This window comes from Musa acuminata, chromosome BXJ2-6 (genome assembly GCF_036884655.1).
Source record: "Musa acuminata AAA Group cultivar baxijiao chromosome BXJ2-6, Cavendish_Baxijiao_AAA, whole genome shotgun sequence".
Taxonomy (NCBI): Eukaryota; Viridiplantae; Streptophyta; class Magnoliopsida; order Zingiberales; family Musaceae; genus Musa; species Musa acuminata.
The window spans coordinates 9556611-9576687 of record NC_088343.1 but is presented as its reverse complement, the minus strand read 5'-3'; the positions used below and the strand labels follow the sequence as shown (position 1 = coordinate 9576687).

The 20077-nt window shown below is 46.4% G+C and overlaps 4 protein-coding genes and 1 long non-coding RNA gene across 6 annotated transcripts; 2 read left to right on the top strand and 3 right to left on the bottom strand.

Annotated features, from left to right (window-relative positions):
- Window positions 1-2177: 2177 nt before the first annotated feature.
- On the bottom strand, window positions 2178-3708 carry LOC135613474 (zinc finger protein 4-like). Its single transcript, XM_065110505.1, has one exon. It carries the CDS (start codon window positions 3015-3017, stop codon window positions 2349-2351), a length of 669 nt encoding a protein of 222 aa, XP_064966577.1. The 5' UTR covers window positions 3018-3708; the 3' UTR covers window positions 2178-2348.
- Window positions 3709-4491: 783 nt separating this feature from the next.
- Window positions 4492-5127, bottom strand: LOC135613825 (probable transmembrane ascorbate ferrireductase 3). Its single transcript, XM_065110849.1, has 3 exons — window positions 5094-5127; window positions 4873-5015; window positions 4492-4740 (listed from the first exon to the last, which is right to left on the bottom strand). The coding sequence occupies exons 1-3, from the start codon at window positions 5125-5127 to the stop codon at window positions 4492-4494; spliced, it is 426 nt and encodes a 141-aa protein (XP_064966921.1).
- A 1350-nt stretch (window positions 5128-6477) lies between these two features.
- Window positions 6478-10609, top strand: LOC103987540 (receptor protein kinase TMK1). The gene is made up of 2 exons (XM_009405868.3): window positions 6478-8994; window positions 9908-10609. The coding sequence occupies exons 1-2, from the start codon at window positions 6651-6653 to the stop codon at window positions 10435-10437; spliced, it is 2874 nt and encodes a 957-aa protein (XP_009404143.2). The 5' UTR covers window positions 6478-6650; the 3' UTR covers window positions 10438-10609.
- A 2208-nt stretch (window positions 10610-12817) lies between these two features.
- On the top strand, window positions 12818-14401 carry LOC135614688 (U-box domain-containing protein 21-like). The gene has a single exon (XM_065112310.1). The coding sequence runs from the start codon at window positions 12910-12912 to the stop codon at window positions 14227-14229; it is 1320 nt and encodes a 439-aa protein (XP_064968382.1). The 5' UTR covers window positions 12818-12909; the 3' UTR covers window positions 14230-14401.
- Window positions 14402-16916: 2515 nt separating this feature from the next.
- Window positions 16917-19630, bottom strand: LOC103987538 (uncharacterized). 2 transcript variants are annotated; one of them, XR_010487640.1, is made up of 4 exons: window positions 19384-19630; window positions 19137-19239; window positions 17258-18221; window positions 16917-17179 (listed from the first exon to the last, which is right to left on the bottom strand). It is a non-coding gene; the product is annotated as an uncharacterized LOC103987538 (long non-coding RNA). The 2 variants fall into 2 exon arrangements; XR_671902.3 differs by having other exon boundaries at window positions 16996-18221; window positions 19384-19597.
- Between the last annotated feature and the right edge of the window lie 447 nt (window positions 19631-20077).

Genomic DNA, 20077 nt, shown 5'->3' with positions numbered 1-20077 from the left:
ATGATCCAATCACTGATCAGAGGCGGCGAGAGGAAACTGCAGCGAACTGAAAAATTAGCGAAGCAGTTCTGAGAAGATTCCGAGTGATGAAGATTGAGCACCCACTGCCCGATGACAGTCGAAAGACCTCTGAGCAGATCAGCGAAGCAGATAAATTCCAGCGTGTGAGGAAAAATCACTGGGCAGAGTGCGCTTAGGCAGCAGCAAGTGCTGCGACGGGCTGCAATGAGTGGCCTCCGCAGAAATGCTGGCACAGGACTGCGCAGAAATGTCGTAGTAGCCATAGGGAAGAAAGCGACGACAACAGAACAACCTTCGTTGCTTCATATCAATGTCGTCGGAGGTGCGCCGAGGCAGAGGAGAGAAGGTTCTCGATGTCATCAAGTAGAGATAGTGCGAATCCTCGACGGATTGCCGTGAACAGCGAGTAGTGGGTTGAGGAGAGATTGCTGTTGTTAGACAGCAAGAAGAGGGTTTGCGGTAAGAGGGTGGGGTTCCAATGTCAGTGCAAGTCCACCTACTCAATTTCGAGGTAGTAGCTGTGTAGAGGGAGATCCCCTCGGTGGCAAAGCAGCACACACGCACGTTGAAGGTGGAGCAATAGGAGGGAGATCCCCTTGAGAAAGCTGAAGATATAGAAGAGGACATCCCAGCCATGAGCAGAGCAGGTGCGCTCTATGTAAGACTTGTCCTCAGCCTCGCAAAGAGGTTGAAGGCCTTGAGGACGATGACAGCGAGCATGAAGTAGTGAATGCCAAAGGTGGCGCGGCGCTTGCGGACGAGGACGGTGGCTCAGACGCTGGCCAGTGAGCTCCAGGTGCCAGGACTTCACGTGATTGATGTGGTCAGATTTCTATTGCCTTCTGTAGTCCAACATGCCAGTGCTGAGGGCAAGGAAGTCTCTGCAATTTTACTCCATGTAGCTCTTATGCAATCTAAGACAAAGGCCTCGGAGTTGCTCTCCCTCCGTCTTTGCCGGCACCGGAGGTTCTTGCGGTTGGAAAGGAGGGCTTATACGTTGCTCCTGATAGAGGCTTGGATTGCTTGTGCTCGCATCCGCTGCCGGCAAGCAGGCCGAGCATGCGGCAAGTGGTGGAGTACTTGGAGGACGCAGCAGCACTTTTGGAACTGTCGCCAACGTACCTTAGCTTTAGCGTTCTTGCGATGTTTCACAATGAAGGCTTCGATGAAGACATCAGATCTATCGAAGGCCGAAAAGAAGCCAGCGGCAAAGCCTTCACAGTAGAATTGCTAAGAATTACTTTGATACCATAATTAGAAGGTAGGAGATAAATACTAAAAAATAGAATCTATATTCGTAGTTGATATATTCTCTCTATTTATATATGTTAGGAGGGAAAATTTTCCTCGACATAATAACAAAATTTTCTCATATAATCGAAGAAATCTTATCTGCTATCAGTCAATACCTTTGAGCTTCGACTGAGAATTTATCATTCATCTTAAAAATAGTATTCATCAGGATCTAAATTTATTTTTTTAATCACCATATAAAGTCAGATTGATAACTAATAAGCATATTTAATTTTACATCGATTCAGAATTAAAAATTATAATTTTTTATTTTGGATCAACAATGACAAAAAGATGACTTGTAATAATAATCTCTGACTTTTTTATGACATGTCAAACTTGATTGTTTCTTATGATCTAAAATTTAGAACTTTTTAACCTTTTTTTAATGCCTTGTTCTTTAAATTCTCCACCAAATCACTGAAAATTTATGCAGAATGCTTGTAGGCTTATCCTATAATTTTATGATAATTGTATCGAGCAAACATTGATGTCCAGATATGTCCAATTGTGTTTATAGATTTCTTACAAGTATGGTATTGGCTCTAGAAATGATTGAACAATAAAAGAATATACAGAAAATAATGACCAAATAGTAACACCAGCAAATTAAATGAGAGTTGCTGAATTGGGTTTGTTTCAGATTTATGTCTCCCATCTTTTGGTGACAGAAACTTTGGTATTTGCAGTCAGACAACAATAAAGTCTGCTAATATCTGATATTAGTTTAACAGTGCAGAATTCTAAGTCCAGTGCTGAAGAAAACAAGATGACTTCCGTCTTTGTTCTGGGAAATGAACCTGTTCTCAGTCCTTCCTGTGATAGGATAAGCCAACCATCGATTCTAATCTCAGCTACAAATCTAAAGAAACATGCAACTTCACTGGATTTGTAGAAGCAATACATCACATTCCTAAGCAGAAGATAATGCAACAAGAAGCTTACAAACCATCACATTCCTCACTGCATGACATCAAGAAAAACAATGTGTTCGTTCTACAACACCGTCAAGCAAAAATGCCAGCGTCGAACACTTAGAGCCTGAGAGTAAGATCAGGATCCTCTATTGGCTGGTGATCCACTGCTACCAAATCTGAGCTCCCAATTCGCTCAAACCTTGAATCTGTCATTGGCCCAAAGCTTCCAGGCCAATGAAAATCCACATCCTGATCTTCCACAACCACTTGCCTTGGCTCAAGCAAGCCTCTTCCAAAGAGCATACCGCCTTGGCTCCCCCTCCACTCCACCATGCTCTGATGCGCTGATGAATGCGCCTTAATCGCTAGTGAATGGAGAGCAGAGCCATGGAGGGGCAAAGATGCAATGCTAGGATAACTGTGTCGAGCTGCGTCCAATCTAAGTGCCCGCTTTGCAAGCGTTCGTTCCCGCTTGTGAGCGTTCTGATGGCCGCCCAGGGCTTGGGAGCTGAAGAACTTGCGTTGGCAGTAGTTGCAGGAGAAGACTCTCCGGGAGTCGGGCCGGGGAAAGGCTTGCGATTCGCTGCTGCTTTCGCTTGTGCTCGACAGCGAGACGACCGCCGGCGCTGTGGACTCTGCATTGAGGGTGAGGGAGAGGTCGAGGGAGATGGGTGCGTCCTCCTTGCTGGGGGAAGAAGAAGAAGACTCTTGGGTCCACATGTTAGAAGCCACTTGACTGCTGACTTCAAAGACTTCTACCGATGCTTCTGTGTCGGAACCGTTCATGTTTAGGCCTAATAGAGATGGCGAGTAAGGATTTAGCTCTCCTTCAGCTGCATGCACAAGTAGAACTGTCGGTGAACTTCGACAGGCCTATCACATGCTTCCATGTCCTTCTGTTGAACAGTTCTGATGCTACTGGTTATGAAGGGAATCGAGAAGCACAAATTAAATCTAAAAAGGCATCATAAAATCCCAAAACTCTAGCAGAACAAGATCAAAATTTGGAGAAACTATCATGCATATGTGGTAGATAATGTGGGCATACCGAACAACAAGGAGCTAGATGTAACCTCAGCACTTCTCTGTGGGGGAATGGCTTCATGGCTCAAGTTCTCCTTCCGGTGCGAGGAGAGGAAGATAGAGGAGGGGAGATGAGAATGATGTGAGGTGGGCATATATGATGGCATCTGGTAATGCCTAATTATGGAAAGCAGAGTTTCGGCTGGCAGACCAAAAGGCATGTGGATGCAGAAATAGCGAAGGGATATGTCACCTTATATGTCCTCTTCTTTTGGGTGAAGAAGCTGTGGTGAGTGCTCAACTCCTCTTGGCACCTTTCATCTCCATATCACTTGCAAGGAAATATATGCTATTACTTGCACATCAAGAGATGGGAATTGTAGCCCAAGCAACAGTGGCTCTGCATCACTCTGCATGATTGCCAACAGTAGCTCTGGGTTTCTTGCTCAGAGCTGCAAGTAGATAAACAGTAAGCAGTTCTTTAAGAGTCCTGTCATATTGACCACTGTCCATCCAGGAACCATAGCTTTCGCAGCAGTTCCATGAGTGCGTATGCCTTCATTCAAAATCAAGAGTATCCCTGAAGGAAGAAACTGAGATGTGAAGGTCACACCACAATGGCAGTATTGATCATATGGCAAGACAGTGGCAGGATAAAAGTAGATTCTCCATATCGTTTAGTTGCTTTCATATGTGGAAGAGACAGTGACATAAATGTGTGCTTCATTAATATGGTATATAAGGATTTAATTGTTCGATTACCATAGTTTTCTTTTCATCCATGCCTGTCATTCTCCTTTTCCATCGATATGGCTTCTACAGATTGGAGGACAAAGGTGGAGCTGGCCAATCATAAAAAGCCATGGAATGGCCAGTTTGTGTCATTATCAATGTCCCATATGATTCCTTTCTGAATTGGTTGCTCTATTGACCCCATTCAATGGCAGATTTTGTTGTGTGTGGTTCACTCCGCTCATTGAAATGATGAAAACCATTCTCCAAGGCTGATGTGCATAGTTTTGGACTCTGCAGCTGAAAGTTGATCCACAAGAAAAGGATCACATAGATGCAAGGATGTGATCTGCTGTTCCATTTCCTTGTCACAGCCACAGAGTGTGCAATCTAATTCAGTGTGATAGTTCCTCTCTATTTGCCATGAGAAATGGTTGACAGCAATGAATCTGCATTATTGATGATGACAAAGATGAAGAAGAAAGGAAGGAAACCATGCCATGGTTCAAATGGATACCCCGCGAAGGGCTACAATGCTCACAGTCACCGCAAAGAGACGGATAAAGAGGCCGGCGAAGTTGACCAAATGAGCCTCCGTCCCCAGCGCCGCGTCCATCTGCGCAAGCCCCGTCTCTGCCCTGCACACCGTCAACGGAAAGATCGCCATTCCAGCCGAAGCGTGCAACAAGACCAGCAGGGTTCTCGTCGGCGGCGACACTTTCGGGAACCAGAAGTTCACGAACCCGAACAGCCACTGCACGCATGCATGTTAGCGAAGTAGCCTTCTTGGTGAGCTTTCATGGCCCTTTTACGGGAGAATTATCTTCTGGCGCGAGGAGGAAGAAGAACCTGCAGGCCGAACAAGCAGATGGTGAACATGCCCAACCATGAGTGCGGTGTTTGCTCTGTGGTACTCGAAGACAGCATAGATTCCGAATACTCCGAGAGCCACTGCAACTAGTCGAAGCATCATGTGCGCAAACTTCTGTACATTCTTCCCTTTCGCAACTGTATTATAGGCCATGATACCTGTTCATGGCAGAAGCCAAGTGTTAGAGTCCCACAGAAACCAATGGACATTGCTCCAAAGTGATGCGGAACACATACCTGCGCCAGTGACCAGACTGAACCCCAGACACATCACAAGAGGATGCACCTATCAAGGAAGACGAAAGCAAAGGTCAACGTGCATGTCAGGAAGAGGAAGGGGAGTCGTGTACATTGAAGATGAGATTGTGCAGCCCAGCCTGGCGGCGCCTCCGCGGAAGTGGAGGACCCAGACGAACACCGCGAAGGCGAACACGTGGGCCACTTTGGGGACGTGAGAAGCCGCGACGAAGAACGCCGGCTTTACCGTGATGTGATGGCCATGGCGTTCCGGGAAGCTGTGGACGTCGTCGACTGCGTTGCTTCTTACAGGGGCTTGTTGTCCCCTCTCTCTTTGTCATAGCTAAACGGGGATGGGAATCTCTTGTTTACTGCTGTGGGTGGAATTGGGAGCCCGGTTTGGCATGAGAAGAGAGACTGCATGCAAACAACGTATGTGGCTTCCGTTGTGGAGTATGTTCTCACGAAGGTCGATCGAACATTGGCCAAGATTCCAACTTGAACAGAGATTTCGGTGAAAGGTCGCAAGCTGCATCATAGAACATGAAGAATCCATCATGCTTGCAGCAGATCGGTCAAACTCTCGACTCCCTTGGGTTGAAGCTCCCGCCTCTCCCGTCGTCGCCGCGACCTATCCGCATTCGACATGTGGGGTCCTCTGTGGGCCCGTGCTGTCTCTCCAACCATCGCATGGGTATGAAAGGCGACTGTTCGTCGGGTACCTTCTCTGCGAACACAACAGTCACACCTTTTTGGGTGGGCTCTGATGCCCCCAGGACAGCAGCCAGGCATTAAATTTTAGTCGATCTTGGCAAATAAAGTTATCATACCTCAGAGTATTTGGGGTTGATAAGAGAAAATATACCTGCCAATCACTCGGTGACATTTGGCATGCTTGAAGAATAAATCCACGTAGCGCATCTCTGTCATTGTCTTGACGGTCGGTGACGATTGAGCCTGACGGGGTCCAGACAGCTGACCGGCACTCGACTTCAATCTGGCAACAGCTACGAAACCCATTGGGACACGCAACCAACCCACCCAACCCACCCACCCACCTGTCTTCCCCCGCATTCAAATTAGTTCGAACACGAAGACCCAACGGAGTATCTCGTTGTCCTTCTACCACTCGAAGGAATCCAATGCGGACACGTGTCAGTCGCTAGTCAGTCGTCGCCGGACGGCCTTTTCGACTTTTCCTCAATCGCTTGCGCGTAACGGTTCCGGTATCTGATTACAATCACATAATATTATGCACCGTTTTCCGTCATATCTCTACGGAACGGATGATTTAAGACCATCGTGGAATCTTGGCCGTTCACTGAAGATGATTATGAACACGCCGTGACGGGCGCATTTAATGGAGGAAACAACGCGCCGAACCCCAGCAATGGCAGTCGTCACGTAGATCGCAGCCCACAAGACTCCAGTGGCCGTAGCTGGCCCGCTCCCCTTCCCCATGCATGTGCTATCCACTTACTTCTCTCTCTCTCTCTCTCTCTCTCTCTATCCTGCTCTCCTCTGTGAAACCCTAGAACTTTCCTTCTCGGACGAACCATGGCCGATCGACCCGTAGCTCTTTTCCTCCCGACGGCGGCTCACATCCTGCTGCTGCTCCTTTTAGCCGGCGCCGCGTCCAGGAGCGCGGCCGATACAAACCTTGGCGACCTTGCGTCAATGCAGGTCCTCGCCACCGCCCTCGGCGCTGACAAGGTCCTCGACTGGTCCGCCTCCGCCGACCCCTGCACCGCCTGGGCCGGCGTCGCCTGCTCCGACGGCCGCGTCACGGCCATCCAGGTCGGCAACCGCAGCCTTGCTGGCTCCCTCCCTGCCGACGTCCGCAACCTCACCTCCCTCGTCCGGCTTGAGCTCCAGAACAACCGCCTCGCCGGGCCGCTCCCTTCCCTCGCTGGCCTCGCCTCCCTGCAGGTCCTCCTCTTCCACGGCAACCTCTTCTCCTCCATTCCCCCCGACTTTTTCTCCGGCCTCTCCTCCCTCCAGGCCGTGTTCCTCGACGACAACCCCCTCGCTGCGTGGCCCCTTCCCGCCAGCCTCAGCGACGCCGCCGCCCTCGTCAACTTCTCTGCCAACAATGCCAATGTCTCCGGCCCCCTCCCGGACTTCCTCGCCACCGCCTTTCCCGGGCTCGACCACCTCGGCCTTGCCTTCAACCTCCTCTCTGGCCCCGTCCCTTCAGCTTTTGCGGCGGCTTCCTTCCGTTCGCTCTGGCTGAACAACCAGGTGGGACCGAGCCGCCTCAACGGCGGGATCGCCTTCGTCGAGAACATGACCGCCCTCGAGGAGCTCTGGCTCCAGTCCAACGGCTTCTCCGGGCCGCTTCCGGACTTCTCCGCCCTCACAAACCTGCGCAATCTGGAGCTCCGGGATAATCAGCTCACCGGCGTCGTTCCCCGCTCCTTGGTCGAGCTGAAATCGCTTTCCAAAGTTACGCTCACCAATAACCTGCTGCAGGGGCCCGTGCCCGTCTTCCCGGATTCTGTGACTCTAGACCTCGTCCCTGGAAGCGAGAGCTTTTGTCTGAAGTCAGCAGGGGAGTGCGACGACCGAGTCACACTCTTGCTATCCATCGCCAAAAGCTTCGGCTACCCGGAACGATTCGCAGAGAATTGGAAGGGGAACGACCCCTGCGGGTGGCTGGGCATCAGCTGTGATGCCGATGGCAACATCACTGTGATCAATTTCTCGAGGATGAGCCTCAATGGTACGATCTCACCTGATTTCAGTGCGTTCACCTCATTGCAGAGGCTGCTGCTGCCGAATAATAATCTCACGGAGACAATTCCATCCACGCTCACCAATCTGACGTCGCTGAAGGAATTGGACGTGTCCAACAACATGCTCTGGGGGAAAATTCCAAGCTTCAGCAAGAATGTATTGGTGAAGACTGGTGGGAATGTGAATATGGGGAAGGATGTTGCTCCGCCAGGTTCGGACTCTGGTTCTGCTCCTAATGGTAGCGACTCAGCTCCAGCAGGGTCTGTTGATGTGAGCGGCAATAGCGGTGGGAAGGCTTCTTCTGGCTCTGTAGGTGTGATTGCTGGTTCTGTGATCGCTGTGGTTGCCGGTGTCAGCCTTGTTGGACTGTTGAGTTTCTGCTATTACAAGAAGAAGCTGCAGAATTCCGGGAGGGTTCAGAGTCCAAACACTACAGTCATACACCCACGCCATTCGGGGTCAGACCAGGACATGGTGAAGATCACCGTCGTTGGCTCAAGCATGAACGGTGGCGCAACTGCCAGTGAATCTTACAGCCAGGCGAGTAGTGGCCCGAGTGATGTTCATGTAGTCGATGCAGGGAATATGGTGATCTCTATTCAGGTCCTTAGGAATGTGACCAACAATTTCAGTGAAGAGAACATTCTGGGGCGTGGTGGATTTGGTACGGTCTACAAGGGTGAGCTCCATGATGGCACCAAGATTGCAGTCAAGAGGATGGAGGCAGGCGTCATGGGGACGAAGGGTCTGAATGAATTCAAATCTGAGATTGCAGTCCTCACGAAGGTCAGGCACCGGAATTTGGTCTCGCTTCTCGGTTACTGTTTGGATGGGAATGAGAGACTGTTGGTCTATGAGTACATGCCTCAGGGGACGCTGAGTCGCCATCTTCTGGACTGGAAGGAGGAAGGATTGAAGCCTTTGGAATGGAAAAAAAGGCTAAGCATCGCACTGGATGTGGCAAGGGGTGTGGAGTATTTACACAATTTGGCGCATCAGAGCTTTATCCACAGGGATCTTAAGCCTTCCAACATCCTTCTTGGGGATGACATGAAAGCTAAAGTTGCAGATTTTGGCCTTGTCCGACTTGCACCAGATGGGAAAGGTTGTTCTGTTGAAACAAGGCTGGCTGGTACCTTTGGTTATCTAGCTCCAGAGTATGCTGGTAATTCTCAAACTTATGACTCTACTCCCATGCTGTATCATGCGACTGCATTATGCTATGTGATTCGACATGCCATCTGCTCCATATAATCTTCCAAGTCCTGATTAAGTAGTTCAGCATTTGAACTTTCTCATCATTGGTCAATGCTAACTATTAACGCTAAAGATTTATAGGCCTTTGAATTTTTAGTCTAATCTCGGTTCGCTGACTTATAGCATCCTGTATTAGTTGCAGACATTAGTCTAACTGCATCAATGTCATAAATTAATATATAGCAAATTGGTCTCTTGCCAATTATCTTAACTTTCCGGCAAATAGTTAAGAAAAGAAGTTTTCATTTGGGATCAGGAGATTGTTCTATTAGATATCGGTGACTAAAATTGAAACCCTAGATCATAGGATGGTAAAGAAATGTAGCATGATAGCATCTTAGTAAGTCGCCTTGCAGTTCAATAATGTGATCCCTGTGCCAAAGTTTATAGTGGCAATATACTGATGTAAGCTCCGATCCACAGTGACTTGGAACACATCAGATGACTTTTGACTTTATTGTAATCTTCCAGCTTATTGCTGGCTGCAAGGCCTGACTTTATTGTAGTTCTTGAATTACTTTATACTCTTTGATGATAAACGAGTTCTCGTTCTGATTTTGTAGTATAGCTTCTTATATTTGCTATCTCATGCGAGTTGGAATTAGCAGTTCTGACAACAGGTCTAGTCTCTCTAAATCTGGATTGCTTAGATCTTGGATCGCACAATTGAATTGTTGGTTCGGAAAAGAATAAAAAAAAATAATCTTTGTTCAAAATGACTCAGCAAGATGATCAAAGAAAGAGGCTCTATTTCTTGATGTTTTCATCGTTATTGGCCTGCGGGAAGTTGAAGGCGCTCAACGATCTGTATATATTTGCAGTGACCGGTCGTGTCACCACAAAAGCTGATGTGTATAGCTTCGGAGTGATACTGATGGAGCTGATCACCGGTCGGAAGGCATTGGACGAGAGCCAACCGGAGGAAAGTGTGCACCTGGTTACATGGTTCCGCAGGATGCAACTCAACAAGGACACATTCCGAAAGGCCATAGACCCAACCATCGACCTCGACGAGGAGACCTTCACGAGCATCAGCACCGTCGCAGAGCTTGCAGGCCACTGCTGTGGCAGAGAACCTCACCAGAGGCCGGATATGAGCCATGCGGTCACCGTACTGGCATCACTCGCGGAGCTATGGAAGCCCTCCGATCCCGACTCAGAAGACAGCTACGGGATCGACCTCGACATGTCACTCCCCCAAGCACTGAAGAAATGGCAGGCATTCGACGACAGCAGCCATTTCGACGGAGCCACATCATCATTCCTTGCGAGCTTGGACAACACCCAGACCAGCATACCGACGAGGCCACCTGGCTTTGCGGATTCCTTCACCTCAGCCGATGGAAGATAAATCAGTCATGAGAACCGCGTGTTCTCAGCTCTGTTCATTCTTGTGTACTTGTGTTTGGCTTTGCTTTTGCTACTTCCCGTGTTGTGGCTCTCTGCCATTCCTCCTCGTCAGCTGTGACGTCTGTACTCGCTCCCCTTAGTCGTTCCCTTTAAATTACTTGCCTTTTTAGCAAGATGAGGTGTTATGCTGCATCACTTTACTCGTTTGCTTCTGTATCTATCGCACTCGGCTATCGGTAGCATTTCCAAGATAGATATAGTTCTTATCATATTCCATAAGTAGCTTAAACAAATCAGGATTCAAAGACTCGTTTGCACGACGAACATGACCGTAATAATAATAATCCACATGTCAGAGAGATGATACGAAGGAATCGGATCACATGCGAGCTGTTGGCCAGCATTAATCACTCCAACCTGTCTGTTTATGAGACATTAATCATTAATGCAGCAGTGCAGATTCATAATCAATATTTTACACTATTATTCTCTTGACAGTTTACCCAATTCTCTCGACTGATCTGTGAGGTATCTTAGGAAACACGGGATATTAAAAATAACTAATTATAAAGAATAATTTATAATTATCCTTCGTTTACGGATCGATTGTGATCTACGTACGATCATAATCTAATCCATCACATCCATATTTAGAAGCAGTGCTAACATGCCACAAATACCCAAAAAAAAAAGAAAAGAATGGGGAAGTCCAAATTGAACTCACTCTGCGCCCACCACCGCCCATGTGAAGTGCTGATAGATTGGCTTCCTCCACGCGCTTACTTCTCCTTCATCCTTCCTTTCCTTTCTTGTTGTTCTTCGCATTTCCATTTGTTTCTCTGTTTGCCAAGTCTCGTCTTCTACGTCGAAAACTTACGAGGAAGAACAGCAAGTCTACGTGCCAACTTCCGACAGCTGGGTTGTCTCTGTCGATGAGCTGCAGCATTCAAACACCGACCTCACAGTATACTGACATCTCGATCTACGTCGACACCGGCCTCCATGAAGTCAAAAGTCCACCATCGCGCGTCGCTTGAGCTGCGTCTGCCCTCCATGCCACGGTCGCCGCTCGGATTCAAGGGGCCGACATGGTGCCTGTGTGTGCTCCTCCTCTTTACTCGCGGATACACTCTTCGGATTGGAAGTGCGCAACCCAAAGATTTTTGACCTCTTCAAACAGACCAAATAAATACCTTTTTAATCTCGGATTTCATTGGGTTTATATGCATTACAGATCCATATCTTCTGGCATAATAATATGAATAGATTCAGAGAGGAGGAGCAGCGAAACTACATCATATAAAATAGTTGCATCAGAAGCCCTTTCTAAGCTCAACTGAAACTTCATCTGAATCTTTGGATTGTGATCTCGAGGCACTTAAATCAAGAATTTTGCACAGCTTAATAATCCCATATGTCACCTAAAAACACTCTGCTTGCAACATGGCGATCACCATAGCAAAGGTGTGATAGTTATTTGCCTGAGGTATCTAAACAAGGATGGAAATCTCACGGCATGTCGAGATGTGTAATCATCAATCATCAGTCAACCTCTGCTCCATAAATTTTGACCTGAATCAATAAATCGAAACCCGATCGGGAGCTAACTTTGCAGTATTAAAGTGGAAGGTAAGCATGCATTTCCAAGTACTAACACCTAAAACTGCTCTTCGTCTCTGTAACGCAAAGAGACCTAACTGTTGTTGGGTCGAACGAGAAGACTATGACCGAGCACCATTTGATCTGGTAAACATGTTGACTCTGGATCGCTCGTCACGATTCATTTTAGTAGACCCAAATGTTTTGGTTGGACTCGGACCGATCGAGAGTTATAGTCAAATCGATTTGGCTCGTTCTTCTCTGTTCTTAATTTGAAGCTGTAATTAATAGATTTGATGTGACTGTTTGAGGTCACTGTTGCCTGTGGTCCGACGACGCATTCAGCCGCTATTCTAAGACCTGCAAAGGGGCGAAGAAGACTGCGATGCCGTGCTCGACGTAGCCAACAACTCCGACGACTCGGAATGGCAGATGAGAAAAGCGTTTATGGAGACGCAGAGAGTAAGCATGTGGAAACGTATGGAGAGCGGCTAACGTTTTGCTTGCGCGTCAGAAAACGTTTCCCACATGCAGAGAAACACCGCATCGATTTCGATTTTTGTTTTTGTTTTTGGTTTTGGTTTTTTTAAGCGATTTGAATTAGAACCGAGTTAATAGGTCGAGCCTCGAGCCGGTGGTCAACCGGGTCAGACCTCCCGTTTGATTAGGTAAAGCTTCAACGGTCAACGTTCAAATCGCCAATGCCCCGCGCTTTGAACGCTTCCCCCATTCCATCGCAGGCGATCCACTCATATATATACTTCCCCCGTTGCCTTCCCTTCCCTCCGATCTTATCTCATATAGAATACGACCGCTTCCTCTCTCGAGCATACTTGTACTTCCCGTTTCACCACCGAGAAACCAAGCTCTGTTCATGGCCTTTCCATGGAGAAACCGCAAGTCCGGCCTGAAGACCAAGCTGGATAGGAGAGTTCTCGATAAGGAGATCACCGTCCCGACGCACTTCCGATGCCCGATATCGCTGGAGCTGATGAAGGACCCGGTGACGGCATCGACCGGGATCACCTACGACCGGCAGAGCATCGAGACTTGGCTGGAGATGGGGAACGCGACGTGCCCGGTGACCAAACAGGAGCTGAGGAACGCCGAGGGGCTCCTCCCCAACCACGCGATACGGAAGATGATACAGGACTGGTGCGTGGCGAACCGGCGGTACGGGATCGAGAGGATACCCACGCCTAAGATTCCGGTGACCAGGACCCAGGTGGTGGACATCCTGTCGGAGGTCGCGGCCGCGGGCCAGCGAGGCGACCACGCGCGGTGCAGGCAGATGGCGGCCAAGGTCAGGAATTTGGCGAGGGAGAGCGAACGGAACCGGCGGTGCTTCGCGTCGAACGGCGCGAGCCGGGTTTTGGCCGCCACGTTCGGTGCTGTGGCCGGCGGATCCTCGGAGTGCTCGGCGGCAGAGGTTTCGGAGGAAATCTTGGCAGCGCTGGCGACGGTGTCGCCGCTGGACGAGGAAGCCGCTTCGCACATCGGATCGCCCGAGTCGCTCGGGTGCCTGGCGTCGATCTTGACGCATGGGAATTTGGCTGCAAGGCTCAGCGCGGCGTTGGTGGTGAAGCAGCTTCTCGCATCCAGCGGAGCGAAGGTGGACGCCGTTGCCGGGACGAAGGGGCTGGTGGAAGCACTGGCCAAGCTCGTCAAGGAGCCCATCTTCCCTCAGGCCACGAAGGCGTCTCTGGTGGCCATCTTCTACATGGTTAGCCACAACGAGAGGACGGCAGCGCAGGTGGTCGATCTGGGGCTGGTGCCTGTGCTGGTAGAGGCCCTGGTGGAGCCGGAGAAGAGCATGAACGAGAAGGCATTGGCGGTGCTCGAAGGGCTGCTGAGCTGCGAGGGCGGCAGGGAGAAGGCCCGGCAACACGCGCTCACGGTGCCGGTGCTGGTGAAGAAGATGTTCCGGGTGTCGGACATGGCGACGGAGCTGGTCGTGTCGGCGCTGTGGAAGCTGTGCAGGAACGAGGGAGAGGAAGGAGAAGGGAAGGGGAGATGCTTGCAGGAGGCGCTGCGAGTAGGTGCCTTTCAGAAACTGCTGCTGCTGCTGCAGGTGGGGTGCAGCGGGGAGACCAAGGAGAAGGCCACCGACCTCATCAAACGATTGGATGGTCACAGGGAGGCGTACGAATGCGTCGACACCATGGATTTCAAGGGACTCAAGAAGCCCTTGTGAGCATCAACTGGTTGACAGTGGGCAGAGGCAAGAACGTAACACAGCACAGAGATCGATCATTCTTCGACGTTGTATGTGGAAGGACTCTCAGATATTTGTACAAAATACATTAGGATGTTGTTGTTGGTTACTTGTTAAGAAGAATAGAAAAGAACATGTTTTGTCTCACAAACCTTAGATTGGATCTCAACGCCTGTGTGATTTAATTACTTTTTCCTTCCGATAGATATACTTCACGGCAAACACAGGGAAAGATTTATTCTTCCCTGTGTTTATGACGGTCAAACAGGGGATGCATGTAAGTAGATGAACAATACGGGCTCCAAAAAAGGATTGATTCTAGAGGAGAAACATTGCTGTCACTTGGCCCTAATCTAAACACTAGAAAGTTGTAGAACCTACTAGGAGGAGCAAAAGATTTATTTGGGGTGAGGAAATGTGACGGATGTGTGGATTGCGGCGTGATTCCACGTTGAACATGGACTCGGCCTTCGTTTTCCATGCGTACCCGGGTGTGAAGCCGCGGCCGTCGCTTGGTGATACTAGTGGCGCGATGGGGAGGACGTCCCTGTGCCGGACGCTGATCCCGACGAAGTTATTGGCTTCTGGAATGCCACGCCACACGCTGCATCGACGATTTGATGGTGTTCTTTGTCGTACCGCCACACCGACAAAGCAACGTTTGGAATGCCACGCCACACGCTGCTGCGTCGACGATTTGATGCTTCTTTATCGTACCGCCACCCGACAAAGCATGGTGGGTGGCCCCATTTCAATATGTCAACGTTCTACCAACATCCCCATGGATCTTGTTCACCCACGTGGCCCCGTAACACGATGCCGTTGTGTTCTTGTCTGACTCAGTCAAATCAACTTTTTTCTCTTTTAAAACGTTAGACAAAATAGATAATTGATACGACAAAATAGAACAAAAGAGATGAATGAAACATTAGACAAAATAGATAACTGATACGACAAAATAGAACGAAAGAGATGAATGAAACACGTGCTCTCCGTATGTCCAGCATAAAGTTAATTAGACGCGTCGCGAGGGACTTCACGGCCTCATTCCATATATTAATTATGAAGCAACGTTCGTATTGTCGGCATGACGATTGCTTCAGAGGTCTGGCTGTACAGTTGCTAAAGATGTATCGCTTGGATGTTATCATCATCTTTTTTTTATTTTGAATAATATCATTCGGTATAGAATGTATCGATCCGATAGTATATCGATACGTGGATCGTTTGCTATAGGACCATCTCGTATCGGACGATACATGGGTAAATCGAACGATAACGATTGAAATTTTGATCATTACCGCCTAGCACAACTTGGTAACAATCGAATTTTGATCGTTCTCACTCGACATAGCTCGGTAATGATTGAAATTGATCGTTATCGATCTATAATAGTACTCCAACGATCAAAATGATCGTTGGAATCCTTTTTCATGGGTTTTTAAATTCATCTTCTCCCCTACTTCACTTCACTTCACTTTCATACTCTCTTAAACTACCTTAAACTCATTTTTTTTCTCACATTTGCACTCTCCTAAACTCCACAAAGCAATAATTTATGAATTGAATCGAAACTAATTTGAGAATATTAATCGGAATAACTTTTTAATCAAATGGTATATATTTTACACATGGACAGAGAAACAATATTTTACACATACCACCTAAGATTCAGATCATGAAACTCGACAAGATACTGGTCAAGTTTATGCGTGAAAGGGAAAGAAAAAGATAATTGATGAATTTGAGCAAATGCGACATAGGCTACATGATATAGACACATAATGAAACTTATCGTATTCATATCCGTCGTATTATGAAGAATCATACGACTAACAACAATATGATGATAGTTGGTCATATTTCTCTGAGCAACAATATGATATAAAGCAACAAATCAATAGCGAAAATAAAAGCTCCGACATTCACCAGTATATGCCTCAAGAGTCACCTCGAACAAATGTGATTCATAACGATTAACCTATGATCATTACCACGTTGATGCAACAATGACATATGGTATATCAATACACTATGTAGTGAGATCAATTTCATGATTGGATCCAACAAACATATCATATTGATATACATATGTATAGGATCGAGGACCTCGATCCACCACTCGTGGAGGCCCATCGTTCGTTTTAATGGTAGAATCAACAATCAAGTATATCTACATATATAATTATTTAATTCATTTAAATTTTAAAATTTATATTATAATAAAATAATATAATAATTCATATGATTTTTTTTATAAATATTTCAATATTTACAGAAGGACAATCCGTAATATGAATCTTACATAAACTATTCCTTAAAGTCCGAAAAAAATGTAATACTATTCTTACCTAATTTATATTGATTTTGTTAAACTTATTACTTTATTTTTTTTTCTAACTTAAAAATCCTATCCTAACCTTTTTTTTTTCAAATTTTTTTTAAAATTTTATGCATAAATTAGATGTACCGCTTGGTACGCCTTGATGTACCACTTAGTACACAATACCATACCGTATTGAGTGAAGCTCGAAAACTCTAATACTACAAAATTTCAATCCTTAGTTGTCATTGGTAGAAATGATGTAGATAACCTCTTAAGAACATGAGAGCCCCCCTAAGTTCCATGAAATCAATTTACAAAGACAGATAACTGAGAGAACCAATTTGAAGAAGATCCGGGAAGGTTTCCTTTCTTTTTGAGTGTCACGATACTTTGTGGCTTTCCACAATATAGGATGCATGTATCGAGAGCGCTTCCATTGTTTGTAAAGACGAGATATCTCAAGATTTTACAAAGCTATTCCATTCTCTGCATATTTATTATGAGAACTTAGCACTGGTGGAGGCAGCAGTGCACAGTCTCGACTCACCCATGACTCCATACTGCCCCACCTCCCTCCTCAAGGAGCTCGAGTCTGACATCTACCTGCTTCGAGATGCATAAAATTTAATGCAGAAAATGAAAGAAATACCATTAGCTGACTGGATGTCTTCCGAAACTGACCTGTTCAACATGAATCTGCACCATTTATTAGAAGGTTCATCTGAGAATAGTAAGCTAAAGACATGCCTTTGAACATTGACTTGAATAAAATGGCATGGCGACTAGCAAGCGTAATGAACAGCAAAGAAAAGAGAGGTGAGAGTGGTAGGAACTAGTAATGAACATGCCTCACTTGCCAATCATCATCGTTGGCCATTCCAAGGGTCTTCTACATCCAGACAAGCGGCAGCACAGGATGCCGCTGCCAACCAGGCAATCAAAGCCAACGGATCATCTTGATCACAGAACATGTGCATCCTAAACCATCTGAAAAGAGTATGTACCAGAAGTGAGATGTGCGCACAAGAATCCAAGAACAACTGCATCATAAACTATCTGAGGTACCACCACATGCTAATGTCAATCCATTACTCAAATATTTCCTGAGGATTCATCCATATTTTTCACAACACCATCATTCTTACTAATAGTAACTGACGCAACAAAGATCTTTCTATCGTCCATTTGCAGATGAGCCAGATCTCGTCTTTAGCTAATTCATAGGGTACACTGACTGATTTCGTGTAGCACAAATGATAGACCATGTCACACTATTTTAAGCAACACAAGAATCAACCGGAGAATTTGACAGAACAAACAGCTTGTGACTCTGCAGGTGATGCTGAGGCAACATTTCCCATGCCAGATTCTTCTTCAGATATCCAGGAGCTTTGTCTGCCAGTAGATGAAAATAGATGCTCAGAACTCGCCAGAGGCACAGCTTCAACCAATGTAAGCCAAGTTTTAATGCTTATCCACTGGGAAAGGGCTATCACATGGACGTCAATAATTGGACCGAAACAAAGCCCCGATACAAATTCATGGTGATGAAGTGATAATTCACAGGTGACGTTAAACGCCACAAACCAGATTTAACTAATATGATCCAGTTGAGTTTGCTTGTCCACAGGGCTAGGGTCCTCATCTGTATGAAAATGTCAAAACACAATCAATTCCTATAAAAAAGACCCAGCAATCATCTATGAGTTGGGTAAGGATCCATTGTACCTTTTGAATCTGGCTACAAGCTTGTTAAATTATACCCAACCAGACCTTGATTCAGTATAACAACCTAATTTGCATTTCAATAATTATATGCTTCTGTATATGCATGATCCTTCATTTTCGCTATTAATGCTTATAATGATGTCATAAAAAACACTAGTATGGTAGATATGAAAATATCTATCGTTTCACCAACATACACTTACACTGATAATATACACTGAATATCACCAGTTTAACTTGTTAATGGAAAATCTTTTATGCACATACTTATCTGTGGATTGAATAGGTCATCCACATTAACATGCCCATCTGCATTGACATTGACCCAGGTTCAAGAACATACCATATCATAAGACAGGTAGCTGCCAACTAAATAATTCTACCGGTTACCCGTATGGACAGTAGCTGAAGTGCATTCAGGACCAACAAACCCAAAGAATGCATACAAAATGCTTGCTTGAAAACCATTAGCAAGAAAAGCTGGTTGCTTTTGGTATGAGAACATTTCTTAACCCACTGCACAAAAAAGTAGGCTGTACTAGAAAATTGAGATTACTGCTGTAGACTAACTACCACATGAAAATCAAATGTCCTATAAATGAGATTATTTCTACAGACTGTTGCACCCAAAAAAAATGTTCTGATCTAGTGAAAATAATACATGAAATGCATCTTTAATATCAAATAATCTAAGTAAGTCTGATATAAATGACATTTGAAGTAAACTGAATATACAGAACTCTGCGTTGTATGATATGACTTCTGATAGAACTCTCCAAAGTTTATACGGCATTTGATCTAAAGAATTAAAAGAAAAGGTTGCACAAGTTACCAAAACAATAAGGTAAGAGCGGTAACAAGCAGAACACACATTTTGTCCCATGTAATTGCGCATGTATCATGTCCTCCTCACACTTCCAGAACGAAAAATCCTCCTGCACAACAAATCGATCAAGAAAACAAGAATAGATCAAAACTCTGTATCAATTGAGCAGTAGGGACCAATCAACAAAGCCTACAGCGTTAATTGAATTCATAAGTCCTGAGCGAATGATCGAGAAAAAGATCGCACAACATACATAAGGAACCTCATAAGGCAAGATAGGGTACTTGCAGGACCCATATCTCAGTGAAACCCAATCAAGAAATCAAGATGAAAGTGTTTCAGATCGGCGGAAGGCTTCTCATCCAAGATTAGGGCTAGACGCGGATTCGGAGACGGAGGAGGAGGGACGAAAGGGGCCGGCAGTGTAAGGCAAGAAGCACTCGATTCTCGTTTACATCTATACAGAGGACCTCCGGCGAGAACACGACGTTTCTCGGGCCCAATTGGAGGCCCACTTATCCTTTGGTGGGCCGGAGGTTGAAAGCAAGACGCACTCAATGCAACGAACACCGTCCTCCAATCTGACCCAATCCGCATCAATTTGACTCAACATGGCTCACCAATTTCATACCCAATAGCTTATTGGAATCATGTTTGCATCTACTTAATTAGATATGATAAGTTAATGGCATTTATATACACAGAAATTTGTGAAACCGCAACTGCCCACCACGTGTCCCCGCACGTACCCTGAGAAGACTGTTAGAGTGAATCGACGGCAGTGATCGAAGCCAAAGCTTGCAAACAGATCGGACGACCGCCGTCCGATCACGTGCAGGCAGTAGCGGTCGGTCGCCTGCGAGGTGGACGGAGACAATAGTCTGTTATGCTCAATTACCTAAAACACCATATACTTTTACTCTATTCCATCTCACGCTTCGTCGATC

Excerpts from the sequence above, each read along its gene's own strand:
- LOC135613474 (XM_065110505.1), bottom strand. The coding sequence starts at position 3,017 with ATGAACGGTTCCGACACAGAAGCATCGGTAGAAGTCTTTGAAGTCAGC.
- LOC135613825 (XM_065110849.1), bottom strand. The coding sequence starts at position 5,127 with ATGTGTCTGGGGTTCAGTCTGGTCACTGGCGCAG. Across the intron at positions 5,016-5,093 it reads CAGTCTGGTCACTGGCGCAG|GTATCATGGCCTATAATACA; the intron begins GTATGTGTTCCG and ends TGCCATGAACAG. Across the intron at positions 4,741-4,872 it reads GAGCAAACACCGCACTCATG|TGGCTGTTCGGGTTCGTGAA; the intron begins GTTGGGCATGTT and ends GCATGCGTGCAG.
- LOC103987540 (XM_009405868.3), top strand. The coding sequence starts at position 6,651 with ATGGCCGATCGACCCGTAGCTCTTTTCCTCCCGACGGCGGCTCACATC. Across the intron at positions 8,995-9,907 it reads TCTAGCTCCAGAGTATGCTG|TGACCGGTCGTGTCACCACA; the intron begins GTAATTCTCAAA and ends ATATATTTGCAG.
- LOC135614688 (XM_065112310.1), top strand. The coding sequence starts at position 12,910 with ATGGCCTTTCCATGGAGAAACCGCAAGTCCGGCCTGAAGACCAAGCTG.